Source organism: Lepidochelys olivacea (assembly GCF_965140295.1).
Source record: "Lepidochelys olivacea isolate rLepOli2 genome assembly, chromosome: 8".
Lineage (NCBI taxonomy): Eukaryota > Metazoa > Chordata > Testudines > Cheloniidae > Lepidochelys > Lepidochelys olivacea.
In genome coordinates this window covers 11,540,943-11,562,151 of record NC_140418.1, presented here as the reverse complement: position 1 = coordinate 11,562,151, position 21,209 = coordinate 11,540,943, and the positions used below count along the sequence as shown (strand labels likewise).

At 42.0% G+C, this 21,209-nt stretch overlaps 1 protein-coding gene across 1 annotated transcript; it reads right to left on the bottom strand.

Moving 5' to 3' along the window:
• Positions 1–200: 200 nt before the first annotated feature.
• CXCL14 (C-X-C motif chemokine ligand 14) lies at positions 201–17,247 on the bottom strand. Its single transcript, XM_084636376.1, has 4 exons — positions 16,749–17,247; positions 15,720–15,825; positions 7,981–8,091; positions 201–1,267 (listed from the first exon to the last, which is right to left on the bottom strand). The coding sequence occupies exons 1-4, from the start codon at positions 16,810–16,812 to the stop codon at positions 1,252–1,254; spliced, it is 297 nt and encodes a 98-aa protein (XP_084492502.1). The 5' UTR covers positions 16,813–17,247; the 3' UTR covers positions 201–1,251.
• Positions 17,248–21,209: the final 3,962 nt, after the last annotated feature.

Genomic DNA, 21,209 nt, shown 5'->3' with positions numbered 1-21,209 from the left:
GGCCATAAATGACATTCTCAGGATATCCACTGCTGCTTTGTATCTGAAGTTTCTTTCACTAACGTTGAAAAATAATAAGAAGTGGACTGAGTTTCACAGTGTCTTAATGAAATTGAAAAACAGCCTTTGGCATGTTTAAATACATTTTATTACTTATTTTTCCATTTGTTTTTAGAAAGAAATATGAAATCTGCATGCAACTTTCTAAATATTTCAAACATTTAAATAGCAGATGATAATTTAGCAGTACAATACATTATACAGAAAGATAATATAGGGAGACTCCCTGTAGTATATTTACACATGAAAAGGTAGTTTTGTTATTTTATTTTTCAAAAGAGGAAAGCACTGCTTAATATTTAAGTATTACATTCAAAATTATGAATATGTTGCTTTGTGACCAAAACATATATATTTATTTTATATGTTTGCCCTCTCCAATCTTTCATAAAAAGATACCTTTCAAAGATTTTTGCTACAAATCTACAAAATCATATACAATATTCTTGAAAATTAAAATATCTGAAAACTGATGAAGCTGCAAACTTTTCACAAGAACCTCAGGTGAAAAAAGATCAAACACATTCTTAGAATAAAACTGCTCTAGAAATGTTTTCTAGTATATGTAAAACATTAAGTGGGGGTATGTAATACATTTCACCTTTCAGCAAGACCCTGTTTCATTAAAGAACAGATACAAAGTGATGTTCGTAGCCATTTGACAAGCCACTAAGGAACCTCATCTCTGCAGCTATATATGCCATGATACTTCAGTGGCATGTTACACAGCAAGCTGTTCCTCAGTCCCTACATTGTGCAGCTTCCACCATAGTTGGACAACATTACTAGAAACCCTAAGCACACCACTAAAGCTTTCCCAGTACAAAAGGATAAGGGACACCATTATATAATACCGCTACAAATATTTTTTGTCTAATGAGCTTATAAAGCTCGATTGTAATCATAGTGATGTATGAATGAATACAAAAAAAGCATTTATTTAAAATGAAAAGCATGAGTTTTCACAATCTCAGTATAAAGCAGACAGGTATGAAATTTGAAGTGTGCAAGAGACAAATCTGGGAGCCTTCCGCACACAGCTATAAAATGTAAAAACTGACCCTTGGTAAAAAGTGCTTTATAATAATATAGAATTTGTGTCTTATGTCTGTGAGAGAGAAATATTCTTTGCAGAGTCCATTCCTTTAGTCAGCCAAACAAATTCAGTTCCTTTTACCAAGAGTTTTCCTCTTATTCTTCATAAACCCTGGGAAATAAAAACAGAGAGCTAGGTATTTAAGTCATTTTGATTACAGTTAAAACCTTCCCCACCATCCGGGTGAGTAAACACTAGGAGCCAAATTCTGCACTCATTTACACTGGTGGAAATCAGGAGGAATGTCACTAACTTCAGCAGAATCAGTTGTATTTGCACAACTGAAAGCAGAATTTGGTCCTAATTTTCCACCCTTCTTCCTTTCTTGAATGCACTGAGAGTGGTCAAATCTACCACTGAAAGGATTAGTAGGACATTTTAAATGAGGGAATCCACATCCAGCAACATGGTTTTTTGCCCTGGGAAAAATACAAGCTAATATATGAAAAATATGTTGCTAGTCTAAATATTTAAAAGAAGAATTAATTAACTTTCCCTCTGTAATATTGCTGAAACATTCCAGGCATGCAGTCTCCACAGATTAAAACAATCTACAGTGGCATGGTTATAATTCGCCCCAGAGATATTTTGGGAACGCAGGAATTCATTTTTACACTACATTTGACTTTAAAAACCACTGACAGCTCATGAAAAAACATTCGATGGGCTTAATCCAGCTCCCACTGAAGTCATTAGCAAAACCCTCTTTGACTTTGATGGCTAAAGCACTGGGTTCCAAACATCACATATTTTGTCTCTTCCCTAAACTTCTATTACAAGGGAGGCTCGGATTAAATCAGGATCTTGGTTTCTGAGAAGTTTGTCTGCTCCTGTTGCTTCTCTCTATATTCCTGCAGTTGGGCTCACTTAATTAATTGATCTTTAAATATTCATGGTAAATAGGCTCAATAGCCTGTGATGGGATGTTAGATGGGGTGGGATCTGAGTTACTACAGAAAATTCTTTCCTGGGTATCTGGCTGGTGAATCTTGCCCATATGCTCAGGGTTTAGTTGATCGCCATATTCGTGGTTGGGAAGGAATTTTCCTCCAGGGCAGATTGGAAGAGGCCCTGGAGGTTTTTCGCCTTCCTCTGTAGTATGGGACACGGGTCACTTGCTGGAGGATTCTCTGCTCCTTGAAGTCTTTAAACCATGATTTGAGGACTTCAATAGCTCAGACATAGGTGAGAGGTTTTCTGTAGGAGTGGGTGGGTGAGATTCTGTGGCCTGCGTTGTGCAGGAGGTCGGACAAGATGATCATAATGGTCCCTTCTGACCTTAATATCTATGAATCTATGAATCCTGCTGCCGCTGGTAGTGGCAGCTTACATCTACCTCATCCTCAGATTATCCCCAGGCAAGCTTTGTAGACCACTAGGGCTGGTGAAAAATTTTACCATCAAAGCTGTTTTTGGATGGAAGCGTATGTTTTCATCGCAATGAAATTTTTTTTTTTGTAAAAGGTATCTGCTTGCTGTGGAAAATTTCATTTTTTGTCACAATATTTCAGCTAAAATCCATGTTTTCAGCCAAATCTTTTGGTTTTTGGCCAAAATCTTTTGGGTTTTGACTTCTTTGGCTGAAAATGTGGAAAATGTTGTCAAAAAGAAAAGTTTTTTCATTTTCTTCAAAAATTTCCTTGGTGGAGGGGAGGGCAGGAGGAAGAACCCAGAGCCGCTCTAAACACCGCTACTCTCTGGAGATTCTCCTTGAGTTGATTCTCTAAGTTGTGTTGAGTTTCATTCAGTGCTCTCTGTCTCCAACCTAGCAATGCTCCCCTCCATAGGCCAGTGCTGCCCACTTCCAGGGCTGTGCAACCAACAACCATCCACTTGGAAGGCAGAGGAGTGGCAGGAACCTTTAGCCATCCCAGCATCCTTCCTGATGGATCTGCAGCCACGGGGCACATGTGCCCTGACAATGTATTCCAGGGCTAAATCTAGCCCCTTCTTCCCTGCTTCTGACATCATCATCATTTCAGAAACAACTGGATGTGCTGTTGCAAAAGGGGAATTGAGACTTCAGGTGGGGAATAAGCAGGAGGAGAAAGGTAACAGGATTGTGCTGTGAGGCTGGAGGCTTAGGCCAACTGTAGGCTGTGTATCAACTGAGAGTCTGGAAGGCTTACTGCTGGTGGAACATTATTATAATTAAGTTGTTAAAACTGCAGTAAAACATGGAGTGCTTGGACTTTCCTAAATGCTGGTGAATGGATGACTGTAATGCTCAGACACTTATCTCTGTGTTGCTCATGTTAAGAGTCATAACTGTACATGTGCTTTACATAACTCTCCCATGGCTGGGACAGACCTCATGATAACAAGAGCCATTAATCACTGCTGAGTTTCACCCATAGAAATGGCTGCATCCCTTAGGGGGCAGAGTGGTCAACTGACACCCATTGAAAAGCAACATGTCCCGAGGAAACTCCTTGATTCTCAGTACAGGAGGTAGGTACAGTTTACAGGACAATAAAGAAGGGGAAACTTCTACCCAGGGATGAGTAACACAGGATGACATCACCGAAGAATTACCTCCTGGACTCCCCCATCACCTTTTGCATCTGTTACCTCTGGGATCAAAACAATCAGATGTTAGGGTTTTTGGATAAAAGCTGCCTACTGGAAGGACACAGGGCTTTATACTTGATTGGATCCTAAGAAGCAAGGGCTTTGTCTCCCAAGTAAAGAACCTTTAGCTGCCACAGCTGGGATAAGCCTCAGAAGCTGAACTTGTAAGACTGTGTTACTTCAAACAGAAGTTTTATAAGATAATAACCTACGTTTGTCTTTGTCTGTCTGTGTCTTTAGTATTCTTAGCGTTGTGCAAATATCTCTTGCTTCATTTTCATTTAATCTATACAGCCTAAATAAGTTTATTACAGGATTGGACTGAGTTTTGCCTCATTGGGTAATCGAGGGAGATCTAAGGAGGAACTGACTGACCTGTGGTGTGTCTGGTCCTTTGAGAACCATAGAACTTGGATGTTCTGTGACATTACAGTGAAAGGGACCTAATTTCACAGGGGTCCACTTAGTGTCAAGAGGGACTGGGGTTTCCAAGGGGACTGTTGCAGTTCTATACTGAGGCTGGCAAAAGTCTAGGGAGTTAATAAGCAGTGCAGGAAGCTGGTGTGTCTAAGGAGTTAGAGTCACAGCTGGCACCGGGGTAACTTCCCTGTTAATAGAACAGTCTGCCCTGAAGTGGAACCCAGTCTTGAGATACCAAGGCACATGACACCTACTTCCATGGAGGGGAATAAACTGGAAAACAGACATGCAGATAGTACAATATAGGCTGGGGAGGACTCTCTAAACGGAATATTTCCCCAGGTTTACAGAAGGTGTCAGTATGCTGTCACTGTACTCAGAACATGCTGAGCAAATTCCTAGTTCTTTTAAACAGATGAATATGTGTAATTATATCAAATGAGGTGTAATTATAACCTACTCCTGCCCCTGAGCTGTATTTTGGGGAAGATGATGCGAGGAAGGGAGAACAGGTTAAATGCACAGTAGCAAGCGCACGGTCTGGAGATTCCTGGCCCATTCACGGGTAACTCCCTGTATATGGAACAATCTACCCTATACTGTGAAGCTTGAAAGACAACAGAGTTAGACAGGTATGGATGCTTTACTAAAATACTGTCCTGTTTGTTAACAAGGGGCTGACTATATAAAGCATGTTAATAAGGCAGAAGAATATGTCAAAGTTGGCATTAAAAGTCTGACAAACCCACTGACACAAGGAAATTCACAGATAAGGCTAAGAGCCCAGGCAGTGCCTTTATACCCAGACATCACAGCACGAGTGAGGCCATGTGATACCAGGACCTTTGCCTTGGCAAGCTTAAATCTAATGCGTTTTGTTTTTGTCAGCTTAAGGCAGATTGGTAACGTTACCTGATATTTAGCAAATCATAACCTTTCCAATAATATCTCACATGACTTATCTTGCCCAAAACACATCTTAGTTATGCCGTATTCATATCACAACAATATCTCTATGAAGAATATGGGGCATAGTGTCACAGTAAGATTCTGTGGCTTCATTTCCTTTGTTGTTTTAATGGTAGCCTTTACAAACAGTAAGGAAATATGGCGTTACATAATAGTTGACATTTCACAATGCATTCCATTTACTTACCAGCCCACAAACAGCTTATACAGAGCTGGCAGATAGGCAAAAATATCCACATGGAGTGGTGTCCCTTACATACAGTAATGCCATGAGCTTTCACCAGCCTGGCTATCCGCCCCGCACAGTGGCAAACTTGTCATCCAGGAACAAGACGTTTCCACAAAAGAATTTGCATTTGCCCCTGGCTCAGTTGACTGGATTTTTAGGGTAGGGTTAGGGTGATCACATTCTGAGATCAATGCTGAAGTTAATGAGAAAGTTCTCACTGATTTAAATGGAAAAAGATTTGGCCCTATATTATTGCTACTTAAGAGATGGAGGATTTCTAAACATACGTGCCTGACCCAAAGCACATTGAAATCAATGAGAGTTTTCCATTCCATACCCTTTACTGCATGACTAATTCATTCAGTGTGGTTGAGCTACTCTACATTCCATCTGATGTCCCCAGTCCGATTCTTTCATTCAGGCTCTAGAGTTGGTCTTTCTCTAGAGATTATGCTATGTGCTTTACGCGGTTAGCATTTATGTAAACATTCCACAGCTCCTTAAATCTTTACATGCTGTTTAGTTTTACATTTTGATTCAGATTTCTCCCATGCTGATTTCATTATACCTTTGATGATACCCTTTCTCCTTTCCTACCCTCTTTTCTAAAACCACTGTTGAGCATTTCCAAAATGTGAAGGAGAACGTTGCACTGGTAACTGTGTCCCCTCCAGGTGGCTCATGAAGCTTATGATTTGTATTTTGGGACCTGAAGCTTAAAGGTAGAAATGAGAGAAAAGTCCCATCTAGATGTATTGGAAAAATCAGGGGCAAGTCACTTTTCTATTCCTTTGCAACGTCTTTCAACCCTATCCATTGTAAACTAAATACCACGAGGATATCCTCAGAGCTGAAAACTTGCAGTGGATCCAGGAAGTGAGATATGGCAGTATATGTTTGTGAAGGAGGAGTGCTTGATATTCTATTGCACCATCACAACAACAGGTGTAGATTTCAAAGGTGAGTGCTTAAATGGACGCAGTTTGAGTCCCCCATCTACACAACCTGCATAAATGGGATTTGTGTAAGGAATTAAGTGGTGATTGGAGAGATGGGATCTAATGCACGCCCACAGCCAGTCCCATTCCTAGGGGAGGTAAGAGTGGCCACTGTTGCTCCATAGCCCAGGACAGGCACTGGATCCAATGTAAGCCTGCATCCGGTGGTTCTTCTACAGTGCTCTACTCCATGCCAGCATACTCAGAGCTCAGACAGAGACAACTTTCCTCAGCATACAGCGGGTGCAGAGAGCTGCGCACATCAGCACATCCCCCATGCTGGGGTGCTGCACAGGTTAAGCGATATTCTACCAATGAGTGAATTTAAACCAGTGTGAGTAATATTTGTGCTCAAGGGTATGGTTACTGGAGTTGGTGGTAAGATCTTTCACTCCTCCCAAGAATATCCTTTAAGTTCTGTATACAGTAAGTCTTCCCTTTGCTACTCTTTTCCTGCCAAAAGAAATGGGGAGACTAGCTACGGGGGGTGAGAGGAAATGGAGCTTTCTTACACTCCCTGCCTTAGCTCTTCAATTAATAATGAACTCTAAGAAATCACTGGACATCCCTACTAAGGGGAAGATTATTACAGGGCACTCAACTCCATTTCAGCACCAATGGGGTGGTGGGCAGCTAACTCCCCTTTGTTCCTTTAGACTTCCTCTTAATTATTTACACAGACAACATAATCCATTTTAAATCTGGTGTTCATTTATGTCTGTGTTTCTTTTCTGTTTATCACTGATGGCTCAGCTTGTACAAAAGCCAGGTTGGCAGGGGAAAGGTAGCATTGCATCCTGCAATCAAGCCATAGCTCTAGAGTTATATCATGAAATTACAGCTTGGTGAAAATGTGCTAAAATCTGGGTAATCAAATATAGGGTGATAGTGTTTCCTAGTGCTTAGAGCATGGGACCTGAACTCAGGAGACCTGGTTTCTGTTCCCATCTCTGCCACCGACTTTGTGTTTGACCCGAGGCAAGTAACTTAGCCTTTATTTGCTTTGGCTTCCTCATCTCTGATTTGGAGGCGATAAGGTGTAACAAACATTGAAAACATCAGATAAAAAGTATGGTTCAAGTGCAAAGTATTACTATTTATTCTCAGAGCAGCCTATCCCTAGGAATACACTGCATTCATAGAGGAATAAACTAGGAATAAACTGCATTCCAAGCTGGTTATATTATTTTACTATTTACAGATGTAATTTGTGGGTTTTATCAAATAAATCAATTGCATTGAATTGATTGTTTAGGGTATGAGAATTTTATTGTAGGCATTTAGACAGTAATCTCAAGATCTTAATAGTATCTAACCTTGCACCGCATTTTTCACCTTCAAGCTGTGATGTGTAAAAAAATAGACCCAGAAGCAGCTAAACTAATGGGCTATCTGTAGCATTTTATTGAGGAGAGTCGTAGCCATTTCAGTCTAATTAGTGTTTGTGCCATATTCCAGAGAGGGAGAGAGCCATTTGGACTATTACACCTAATTGTTCTGTGCTGCCATATCTCAAGCATTCAAACAAGAAAGGTACGTTATTTCCCAAAAGGAACAAATTTGGTTACCTATAATGACATCACTTTTTATCCCAGAGAAAATAGGAGCATCTTTTGCTGAGTGAAATTAATACTCACCTGCGTTTCTCCTTCCATATTGTGTACCACTTAACTAATCTCTTTGTGCTTTGGAGTTTGGGATGCAAGCAGTGCTGCTGTCCTCCTCTGAACCGTGACTGCATAGTTACACTGAAATGGAAGAGGAATGATCACTACAGAAAGATCTTGAATAACTCACAATGGTCACTGTGAACATTTCATAAAAACCCAACTGGCTCTCTCTTGCGCTAGGTATTTCATTCACATTAATGAGAGTTGCACATGTGCACTGAGAGGATAACAAGCCACTATGTTCCATGGTAAAATCTGAATTTGCAATAATAAAACTTCTGGTGTAGCTCCATGGTCCCCAGTGGAGTTAGGCCAATTTACACCAGCTGAGCTGCCCGTAATTTTTAATCAACAATTGTACTCCACCCTCTATCAAACATTTATATTGGGGTTTAATAACGGATTTAAATAACATGGTCAATTAGGGCCCAGTCCTGCAAACCTTTACTCAGACAAGTAATTCTGGCACGTGCAAATGCTACTTGGAAGAATAAGGATTAGACCTGGATCACTGACTTTGTATGCAGTAATGCTTTCATTAACAGTACTTGTGTGCTTTGAAAGCTTCTGGAGACCCAAAAGGGTCTAGCCTGGGGCGCAAGGAAGACAGAAGTCACCTGGGACCATCTCTAGCTTTATCAGCCTGCTGTCCGATCCACCCAAACTTGCCCATAGCTGCACTGGAGAGGAACCACACAAGGACTGGAAAAAAGACACTGAAAGGCACCTCATCCTGGAAATAATACTGGGCAAGGAGGCAACACATGGCCGATTTACTTCCTTGCCCTTCTGGTTTCCTCCTACTCTGTCGTTTGTTTGAGTGTCAACCATTTAATGCTGGTTAATTAATGGTCTATCATGTTCCAGGTGATGTCATGCTTTCACTGACAAACCAGCGGAGCTGGTCTAGAAATGGGAAAATAACTTCATAAAAACATTTTAAATTTCAAAGTTGCTTTTAGTTCTAAGGATTCAAAATGGTTCCATTTTCCACTTCTGGCAACTTTTTCTGTTATGTTTTTACCACATTTTTTATCCAAAATGTTCATTTTCTAGAAACCTCGTTTTTAGTATGGAACCACAGTTTTGGTTAAACTAAAATATTTCAAAAAACAATTTAGAATATTAAGTTGGTAAAAATTTCTGTTAAAAAAATTCCAGGAAAATGGAAAATTCTGAGATTATTGAGAATTTTTCACAAAAATTTCATTTTTGAAAAAGGGGCCCATTTTTGGATGAAAATACCTTTTTGTACCTTTTTTTTTTTTACCCAGTCTACAAATCAGCAACGGATACCACTATGCAAAATTCAGACAAAGGACAGAGAGAGCGGGTTGAAACGTGGCCTTTTCTTCAGCTCTGGCTACTGGACTGAATTCTTGGTTGGAGCTCCACAGGGCTGGCCCAGGGTCTGAGTATGTCTTTCACTGACTAGTCAAAGAATGGGGGCTGAATTCTGGCTTTGCTTAGTTTTGCTCTCAGTAAAAGACAAACTAATGCTGCAAAAGCACAAGACATCAAATCACTTGTATCAGAAGCAAGAACAATAGGGGCGGGAAAAGGTGTTAAGGGTCTGTGTGCATGCTGGGGGAGAGGAATCAATGCTACAACATACAGATACTCTCCTCATACAGTAACTCCTCGCTTAACGTTGTAGTTCTGTTCCTGAAAAATGCAACTTTAAGCAAAACGATGTTAAGCAAATCCAATTTCCCCATAAGAATTAATGTAAATAGTGGGGGTTAGGTTCCAGGGAAATTTTTTTCACCAGACAAAAGACTATATTATATATATGTATACACAGTACACGTTTTAAACAAACAATTTAATACTGTAAAAAGCAATGATGATTGTGAAGCTTGGTTGAGGTGGTGGAGTCAGAGGGTGGGATATTTCCCAGGGAATGCCTCACTGCTAAATGATGAACTAGAACTCGGCTGAGCCCTCCAGGGTTAACACATTGTTGTTAATGTAGCCTCACACTTTACAAGGTAGCAGGAATGGAGGGAGGGGAGACAGCATGGCAGACAGAGACAGAGACACACACCCTGTGTGTGTGTGTGTGTGTGTGTGTGTGAGAGAGAGAGAGAGATGTGCATTGCCTCTTTAAGTTCGCTGAACCACTCTAAGTAGATTGGCTTTTTAAGTAGACCAGGAAGTTGAGACAGCAGCTGCTGCCAGCAGGCTCCCTCTGACCTGAGCCCTGTCGTGTCCCCCCGCCCCCCAGTTAACGCTCTCTGGAGATGGGGTAAGTGAGGGGCAGGAGCAGGGGGGAGCGGGACACCCTGACATTAGCCCCCTTCTTCCTCCTCTTCCCCCCAGCAAGCAGGAGGCTCCGGAACCAGCTCCAAGGCAGAGGGCAGGAGCAGCACATGGCAGTGGGGGGAAGGACAGCTGAACTGCCGGCAATTGGTAGCCTGCTGGGAGGCTGCCACACAGGGAACTTAGGGGAGCGGGGAGCTGATGTGGGGGCTGTCGGTCCACCCTGGTTCCAAGCTCCCACCAGCTCCCTCCAACGGGCTGCTCTTCCTGCAAGCAGTGGACAAAGCAGGCAGCTGCCAAACAACATCATAAGGGAGCATTGCGCAACTTTAAACGAGTATGTTCCCTAATGGATCAGCAACGTAACAATGAAACAACGTTAACCGGGATGACTTTAAGTGAGGAGTTCCTGTACCGTGCACCTCACTAAGATCATTCCTGCGTGGTTCAATCCATAGAGAACACTTTCTCATTAAACTGAATGGGAGAACTGAGACCGGTGGGCAGTGAGTTTTAATGGAATCAAGATTGAGGAATAGTAGTTGCGTCCAATGGTTATTGTCCTGGCAGTGGGATTTGTGTGTGTGTGTGTCGGCGGGGGGGGGGTGGGGGTGAATATGAAATCAGAACTCAGTCCGTGCTGTTTGGCTGAGGGAGTGTACAGAATATTTTCAGAAAATGACAAACTAAACCACAGTAGAAGAGGTGCAGGGCCTCTGGAGAACAACGGTGCATAACTCTGCTTCAGAAAAGTGATCCAGGGCAACTTTATTTGCACTGATACCATGTTAACTCTGTGCTGGGGCAAAAACAATCCCGAAGGCTCGGCTTTCTTTTGAAGGGATATTCCAAATTCCTAATAGGTTTTTGGATAAATCCATACAGTTAAATCATACTTTAATGACTGATGCACTCTTTTGCCATTGGGGTTTTGTATAGTATATGGGTCATGGGTAACCCAGTTAGCACCTCCTATGACTGCCAACTGGAGGCCAGCCACTAGAAGAGACTTTGCCAATTAACCGAATTCCTCATCCTGTGGCTGCACTTGTTCTCTGTGTTCATATGATTTCTGCACATTGCCCCAGCCGAGTTAACATTGGTGTTGGGAAGGCTGCAGCTCCCCCAGGTGAGCCAAATGAGAGTTACCACATGGGCAAACCTGTACGCAGAGAGCTTGGTTAATCTCAGCTCACGGTCATTCTGCATATTTTACAGCATCCACTTCAAAGACAGTTTTGCAACAAGTCTGATGCTGAGTGGCTTCCTGCATATTTGTGTCACTCTGGGATTAGGGTCGTACCCCAAGGGACCAAAGGTAGCTGTATAGTATTTTTGCCAGCCCCTAGGATTATGAGGTTGGATGGGGATTGGTCCACTTCCCTAATTTATGCTCATCTGATTACGGCTTCAAGGGGCCATTTGACAGCTAAAAATAGTTAAAGCTACATTCCTTTGCCCTGGCCATTCTCTCTATGTTGGGGAAAGTAATCAAATGGCATAGTGCTGTTATGATGGCTCAACTCCTTAGTCAAGGGGAAATCTCAGCTGGCTGGATCTATCAGGTTCCTGGCTGCTTTGCCCAACTACAAACTGGGGACAAGAGAAGAAGGTCCAAGCCACCACATAGCCATGTGGCTGAGCTGGGTAACACATTTTAGAATCAGGGCTAGTATGTCCAGCTTTTGCATAAAATCATCTGCATATTGTACCAAGCAGCTTTGGTATATCTCTTCTCCTATATACAGCCATAAAGCTTCTTGTACACAAAGGTAAGATGTGTTCTAGGAAGTTGCACTGTTTCCATCTGCTTTTTAAATAGAATAAAGAAACTCTTATCTCTGTTGGCAGTTTCCATTATCACCAATAAGAGTTCTTAAGTCTTTGAGCAATATATAGCATATAGTATGTGTGTGTGTGTGTGTATCCAAATGTTTGTGAGTGATAGGAACTGGATGGAATATAAATCAGCGTAGAATTTTGTTCATTATGTTTTTAATAATAGGGTGATCTGGCTGCCATGAAATTAAAGGGGAGTTTTGCCATTCTGTCAGTGAATTAAACATTCTTCTCACAAATATTTAGCTGAATTCACTTTCAAGCTGTCTACACTTCCACTACTGCAACTCAACTGGTGGTAGCAATGGTAAAAGCGGCAGTGTAGACCAGCTGCTTGGGTACTGGCCACCATGCTGGCTAACCCTGCTCAGAGCAGGTCTAGATAACACAAAGGGGTCAGGGATTTGCTGTCTTTCACAAACTTTTCCAGTTCTACTTACATATTTTATGTCATTAGGTGAATCTCTTCCAAACAGTATATTCCAGTATTCTCCCATCTGCCAGTCACCCTACAGTTTACACACTTCTTCCATGTAAATAGACCGGAGAACGGTCAGGTTTATAGGGAGGGTTGGAGGAGAATCATTAAATGATTTTATTTCCTCAACAACAGCCACAAAAATCCATTTCAGGAATCGGACTCTTCTGTGTCTTGTAGTGAAACTACAGTATCAATCGCTTCTGGTCACAGCTCCCTCCAATTGTTCCAATGTCCCCCACTTCTCTCTAGTACTGATTTCAAGTTACACTGAAGTAGATAAGAGTCACTCCCTACAAAAGCACTAATGACAACATCTCTGCCTTCTCCTCCTCTTATGCTGGTGTAAATCAGGAGTAATTCCACTGAAGTCTTAAATTCTCTCTCCACAGAATAGGAATGGCCAGCTTGTTACAGTACTTGGGTGCAAAAGCAGAGTAAGGCAAGGTAATAGAAAAAATAACAAGGAGTCCTTGTGGCACCTTGTAGACTTAGAAATTTATTTAGGCATAAGCTTTTGTGGGTTAGAACCCACTTCATCAGATGCATGGAGTGAAAATATTGGAGCAGGTATAAATACATGAAAGGATGGGGGTTGCTTTACCAAGTGTTAGGTCAGTCTAACGAGATAAATCAATTAACAGCAGGGTACCAAGGGAGGAAAAATAACTTTTGAAGTGGTAAAAGAGTGGCCCATTACAGACAGTTGACAAGAAGGTGTGAATAACAGTAGGGAGAAATTAGTATTGGAGAAATTAAGTTTAGGTTTTGTAATGACCCAACCACTCCCAGTCTCTATTCAGGCCTAATCTGATGGTATCCAGTTTGCAAATTAATTCCAGTTCTGCAGCTTCACGTTGGAGTCTGTTTTTGAAGTTTTTTTGTTGAAGAATTGCCACTTTTAGGTCTGTTATTGAGACCAGAGAGACTGAAGTGTTCTCCTACTGGTGTAAAGTAATAGAGGTTCTCCAAATTTGCACAGCTATACTCAAGATCAGAGCTTAGATTGAAAGCTAATTCTTTTGCCAAGGCATTTTAGCAAAAACTAAAGTATTTTATATGTTTTCCTGACATTCTTATTGAAAATGAGAAGTTGCACTAATGAGGTTCTTTTCATGCTCACAATTTCCCCTTCTCCCCTTGGCTGCCAAGTCTGGCCCTACTTCCAGTGCTCGGGAGCAGATGTCTCTCACAGACTTATCCCAGCAAAGCTTGTTATTGTTTTCTTGACAGCACTTCACCATCCAGCTTCTGCTGGCATCTTGCTTGGGGAGAGCAGATTGCTGCTTGCCTTTCCAGCAGCCAATCATACTCCAAGGCACAGACTGAAGTCTCTCACTGCACAGAGTGGTGTAGCAAATTCTCCAACTGCTTCTATGCTGCTGCATGTTTCAGCTCCTTTTGTTAGCCCCAGGTGATTGACATAAAATAGAAATGACTGTTTGTACCCGCTGGCTGGGAAAGAGGGCCCCGCTCCTGACTGGAGGACATCTGGATTCTAAATATTATTACCCCTTTGCCAAAGATGCCTTTCTCTCTGACAATTCAAAGTGTTGTTTATTTAAGCCCCTGTGAGAGTTCAAAGGGTCGTTGGTTCAAAATGTTTGCTGGTCACGTTTATTTCAAATGACTAGTTTGGAACCTGAGAATTGACTTTGCCTTGGGCAGCATGCCTCTCTTTTACAATTTAAATATTTTTTAAAAATTACTCAAGCATTGATCATATAAATATAAATATGTTCTGGGTTGCTGTTAGCGAAATCCTGCAACTTCCAAATCCTGCTTTCGGTTACACTGCTTGTAAATCTGGGGTAGCTGCTTTGAAGCCAGTGGGTTCAATTCTGCCCTTATTGAATGGGGAGTTTGGCCATTCACTTCAAAGCAGGCAAGATGGGACCCAATCAGAGTAACTAAAAAAAGGATTTGTCCCAGAGTTTCCATTGGTGTAACTGAGAGCAGTCTGTGTTTTGAAGCGATATACATCTATTGCAGTGTGATATATTACGTCATCTTTCTAAGTGTAAGTAAATTTGGTAACATTAACTGGTAAGGAACAAATGCTACAAGATATTCAATGCCTAGCCTTTTTGGTGACGATCTGACAAGCAGCTAATAAGAACAGATTTAAAAATATTATTAAAGCTAATGTTAAAAAAATGATATAATACATAGGTTGAGAAACGAGTGTCTGTACATCTTCTGTCCTTGCAGAGCAATGAAGTCAGTAGCAAAATAAGTCTTTTCAGCTATTCTGACCCTATGGTTCTTTTGCCAGCACACAGCCTGGTTTGTGTTTTGTGCAAAGCCTTTCAAACACTTTTACAATATACAAGACAAGATACATTAACACCCTTCCCCCCAATGCCATTGTTTTAATTGTTGCATCCGATGAAGTGAGCTGTAGCTCAGGAAAGCTTATGCTCAAATAAATTGGTTAGTTTCTAAGGTGCCACAAGTACTCCTTTTCTTTTTGCGAATACAGACTAACACGGCTGTTACTCTGAAACCCATTGTTTTAAACTGTAATACATCCCACTGATCTAATCTTCAGAGCTCCCTTTGACTTTAGCTTATCAATTGTTTCCGTTGAGGTTTCATTGCAGCATCAATCAATGCATGGCTATTTGCTTATACAGATAGTTGAATTTTGCAAGAAAAATGTCACTTTCAGTTATAACCCACGCAACCCCACTGAAATCAAGGGAATTGTATGAGTGTAACTGAGACAAAAATTTGCCCCAATGCATTTGGATGATTCTTCGTTACTCAAAACTTTTGTGGACCAAATTCTGTTCTCATTTGTTACTCCCCATGTAAATCCACAGTAGCCTGAGTTTAGCATTCTGGATTTACATCTGGGCAGCTGAAAGTAGAATTTGACCATCATCGTTTGTTAAACTAATAATTACTATCATAAGCAATATTCTTTAGATATTTATAGTATTAAGCAGATTCTCCTTTACTGACATACTACAGATAGGATTTGTTCATGTAGCTACATATTTTCTTATGGCTAACATGTTGGAAATTTGTATATCAGGAAATTCTAAAAAACAAAGAAGGAGGTTGCAATACAGGGAGATGCAATTCACTTGGTACATAGTAGAAAGCATACATGAACACTTACATGATCATTTTTTCCTTACAATGTGGATACTTTGGTTTGATTTCCAGCTTCTGAACAGCAGAGAATCTTATCTTAGGACCCTTTCTTGAGCATTTGCACTTTGATCCTACAAGAGAAAGTATTTATCATTTGTGTACCGAGTGACAGTGTACCAATTGCAGTTTAATTTCCCCCCTCCTCATTAGCTTATGTAAATATACAGATTAGTCATGTTTTAAAAATCTATGAAAATTTACGCTTTGGGGGGTTGTTGAGCTGAAAAGGGCAATATTTTCCTCCTGATTTACCACAGAAAGGTTTAGTAACTCCCTGAGAAATATATGTTAAAGTACTGGAAATGTTGTGGTAAATATACACAGTACAGCAATGTGGTTAGTGTTGATTTTTTAAAGTGCACCTGCTGTGATTAAACTAAGCTTTAACAAATGCAAAAGGAAAGAGCTAAAGTCTGTCGTAAAGTTGAATAAGCTTATACAGCTCTCGGTTTTTGTCTTCACTCTACTTTCGCAACTAGAACTTGGGGGGGACTCTAAATTGTGCTTCTGAATTTCTTACTTGCACAAGTTCTAAAGGTCTATCCCAAGCCTGACCAAATCCGAGTTTTGTAAGCGTCATTTTCATGGAAAACTAGAAAACATCTCTGTCAGAATTTCACCCTCAGTTCAATCCATTATACTGCATCAAGCTAAATTCTGCACACTTTCAACCGCACAAATCTGGGGTAACGCCATTGATTTCAGAGCATTTACCCCAGATACACCGTGTACCAGAATAAATGGGCTGTAGAACTGTAACTGGGGGCACAAGGTTGTCCCCTGTGTTTTACCTCTACTTACACCTTAAAAAACAACAGCCTTGGAACTTCCTTCCGCTACTATCAGATTCATCATATCAATTCTTCCCCATGCAGACTGAGGACAACAATAAATCTCATTATAGTATTTCAAGGAGCAAACACAGAATACTGAGGGGAAAAAGAATCACTGGAAAGAAGTTTAAATGGGGGATAGGTACAAGAAACTAACTTACCTTCTGCAGTGGCTAAGCACATTACAATGAACAGCAGAAGTAAAGCTGCTGTCAGGGGCTTCATGGTAAGACCTCAGGTATCGAAATAGCTCACTTATATAATCGGATTTCGCTTCTGGGCTTTGAGCAGATGCACTGATTCACCGGCTTGATGTTGCCAGGGCAGGAACTTTGAGAACGTCTGGATTCCTTTCTCTTGCTGCTGCTGCCGCTGCCTTGTCTGAGCTGCCTCTGCCTCTTTCCTCCTCGTGTCCTCCTTTAAAACAGCTCCTGCTGCCCTTCCTGCGAACTCATTAATATGCAGAGTGACTTAACTCACTGCAATTTCTCCATACAAGGGAGGGTGGGGATGGAAATGATCCTAGCCAGGAGATCGGATGGATTTATTCTTGGGAAGAGAAAAGGAAAGGGGGAAAAAACATTCATTAAATCAACGGGCAGGGGGAGGAAGATGTGGAAATCAGGTTCTTTATACATTTGCCAGGTATTTTTGACTCGTTGTGCAGGTGGCGTGAGCCAACTTGTGCGGGGTTCGCAAAGAGTTGGGATGTTGGCTCCATTCTGTCTGTGAAAAGAAAAGGAGGACTTGTGGCGCCTTAGAGAGTAACCAATTTATTTGAGCATGAGCTTTCCTGAGCGACAGCTCACTTCATCGGATGCATTCAGTGGAAAGTGAATTCAGTGATTTCTGTCTGTGGTGGGTGCATTTGTCCGACGGGAATTGCGTTGGTCTGAGCTACATTTTGAGATTGTTTATAAGCAATGAAGGAGCTAGAGAAATGACAGCTTTCCTGGGAAACTCCCATTGGCAATGAAAATAAAGTGCAGAATGGGAAATTTCACCTGGTGAGAACTCTTGCTAGGTTTTTTTTATTTAACGTTCTTCAACTTTACCAGGCTTCCAAATTTAAGAGAGCTTCTGTGAATTAAATGGACAAAATTGTCCCTGTGGGGGTTAGCACAGAGAGTGTTTCTGGGAGCAAGGTTTATTTGAGGAGCAATTTATTGCTTTTAAGGTGTATTTGAGCAATTTGCTCTCTCTCTCTTTCTCCATATTTCTGTTTCAGGATCAGTTTCTGATCTCAGTTCCACCTCTCTATATATGGGATAACTCTTTTAAAATGAACAGGATAACTCCAGATTTATGCCCATGTAAATGAGATGCAGTAAGATCAGAGTCAGGCCCACAGTTTCTTTGTTAGTACTATATTTTAAATAACTAATACTAGGAGTTGTAATGAATGCTTCTCCTATTCCTCTGTTAATCTTGGTCTTTCACACCAGACTTCCTTTGACTACACACAAACCACACACACGCCTTTCCCTCCTTGTTTTATATATGTTTATTTACTTGTTTATAGGACACCTATCATCAGGTTACTGAGTGCTGTACAACAAAAGCCAAAACATTAATATTAATTATAGCCTTTAACCATAACCATTATTACTAACACCAACCCAAACCAGCTGAAATCCCTATCCACCCAGTCACTTGTGAATAACAACCCCGATTTCAAACCCACATATTCCTAAATCTGATGTGTTCCCATTCCATGTTAAGTTTTCTACAGCATTGTTATTCTTGTGTCCCTCTTTCTGAGCCTCCATCCTGCCCTACGTTTCATGCTCGGGCATTGGCAGGTTGAGGAGTACGTGCATAACACACATACACAGCACGTTGAGCACAAGCTCATGATGCAGTTGTTTTGTTCTGCATGTTGCCTTTCATGTGAGATGTGCTGACATGCCTGGAACATTCTGAGTCTCCTGCAGGCTCGCTAATGCAAATATGTGTTAATATTTCCTTTCTGAGAGACGTGCTGCTCGTGTACAATGGACAACGGGGGTGTGTGTATGTGTGTGTTAGAGAGAGAGAGAGAGCACAGGCTGAGGAGCGTGGCAATGAACTTGCCAGATGAAGCACAAAGCTTTGGTGGGCTTGTTTGCTACAGCTCACACAACTAGTAAATGCTTTGCTGCAGCTTTAATAAACAGGGCTTTGAAAAGCCTCAAACAAGGAAGCTTCTGCAGGACAATGATAAAATTTGAGGGAAATTCTTGAGCTCCCCCAAATTAGGGGATCTCCTGATCTTGTATGACTTCCGGTGGGGTTGTTGTCGAGACAGCTGTCAGTTCCCATCAAGTTAAGCACCTCCCTGCTCTGATCCTGCTTCCTGGGGAGAAATTGGGCTTCTTATTGTTGAGGGGATTGCCACAAGCCAAGCAGTGCCTTATCAATGTGCGTAAGGCCAGCTTTGCTAATATCTGTCTATCTGAGGTAGTTCTAAGGAGCCTTTTGCCTTGTGTAACAGAGTGTGCTGGCCTTTTTCAGCTGGTGAGGGAAGGCATGAGACCAGAACCTCTCTGTTCTGGAAGTTCATGATAAAAGCAGCCACTGAGGAGGAAGATGTCTTGACAAGGAAGTTTGGGAAGCAAACCCCGAACTGTTGCCTTTCTTCAGAGCCTAAAATCAGAACTTCAAAGTACAAGGTGGACTAAAGATCCCCTTTCTTCTCAATGCTGAAGAGGAAATGCTTGTCATCTGGGAAGTGTAGGCCACCACAGCTTCCTCTTCTTATAACAGGAAGACATTGGGAGGAAAAGAGTTTCTCCAGGGGAAATGGAGAACTGGGATTCCTCAGAGACTTGTCACAGATCTCTGGGGAGAATGAATGATCGCAGAGACCCTTGGGAATTAGCACCCTGAGAATGGGAGAATCTTTTTATTCCTCTTTTATTGGACTTCGACAGTGATCATCTGGGGGAAGTCTGTGACCTCAGAGAGCCTGAGGACAAGTACTGTGGGAAGGGCAACTCATTCTTTATTGAGCTTTGCCAAAGGGGGGGGGGAAGGAATAAGTCACCCCTTAGGGTTTATTTTTGAAAAGACTCAATATGTGTGGTGTTGTGTGGATGGTAACCTGCCATTCTCTGCATCCTAATAAAGTGGGGTAGAGAGCTCCAGAAATATTCCTTTAGATTTGGTTGCTTTGTGCAAGCAAATACCAAACTGATTAAGAAAATGTGTTGATCGAGTTTTAATATATCTGCAGTGTGCGTCTCTGAAAGCTGCTGAGACTCAGTGAATATACACATTTTAATGCACAGATGGTGACAAACACTTTGTTATATAGGCTTTTATGGTGCCTTTTAGAGAACCAGGGAAGAAGTCTACCACCACTCCATACAGAAAGGGTTCTATCCTGTGGGAGCCAGAATCAGTCACTTGTTGATACAGTGGTTCCTCGACAATTTAACAAGATATGTTTCCTAGAATTTTTTGGTAGCCCCCATATGGAGAAGCAGGGAAAGTGGCTGTCCACCCGAGTGAAGTCAGAGTTCAGAGCACAAACAGCTAGTGTGCTTCCCATCACTAAAAACCGCAGAGAATTCTCCTGCCATCTTGAGTACCTTCTTCCCTGATTTCTGCTCCCCTGAAGCATTCCTTTCAACACCCCAGACCATCGCAAAACAGCTGATCATGTATAAATGTTGTTTTGGCACCCTAAGCGGGGAATATCACATCATAATTAACAAGGGCTATCCAGTGCCCTCAATTCCACGCATGTGGCTTCCATTAACATCTGTGCAACATGTTTAGACAGCAGTTCATGTCCCCAAGAGAGCATAGCAATATCTTTACTGGTAGCATATTACAGTCTCCGACTTGCTAATTAGAGGGACATTGTCACCGATGACAGGTCCGACATTTAATCTAATTAAATATTCTTTTCAATTATTCTTTCCAGTGCCCTAGCCCAGCATAAAGCTCCCTGGCAAACTGCAGAGAGGGCTTGACTTAGTGCCTGTTGGTGAAAATAGAGCCACTGAACAGGCCAACCACAGCTTGCCAGCAGAGGCTTGGTGAATTGCATCAGGGGGCTCATAGCAGCAATTGCCCAGTCGGCTGGATCCTCAGACTGGCGGGAGGGAGGCTTTGCCCACACTCCCGAAGCAGGCCCTGACAAGGAATGCACAGAAGCTGCTTTGGAAGCGGCTAGCAGGCTAATGGGGTTTTCAGAGAAGAGAGCACCCAACCATTAACTATTGGGTCACTGAGGGTATGTCTACACTGCAATCGAAAACCCATGGCTGGCCCATGCCAGGCCAGCTGACTTGGGTTTGCAGGGCTTGGGCTGCCGGGCTACTTCACTGGTGGGTAGACTTCCAGGCTGGGGCTGGTGCCCAGGCTGTAGGATCCTGCGGGGTGGGAAGGTCTCAGAGCTCGGGATCCTGCCTGAGCCCGGAAGCCTACACTGCAATTAAACATCCCCGCAGCCCAAGGCTCGGGAGCCCAGTCACCTGGCACCGGTCAGCTGCTGGTGTCTAACTGCAGTGTAGACATCCCCTCAGGATACAGAGTGAGGCAGTGACCTGGAGCAGGGGAGCTGAGTCACTCTGGATGCAGAGGTGTGGCAGTGACCTTGGGGTAGGGTTTGGGTTTAGGGTTAGGAAGAGGGT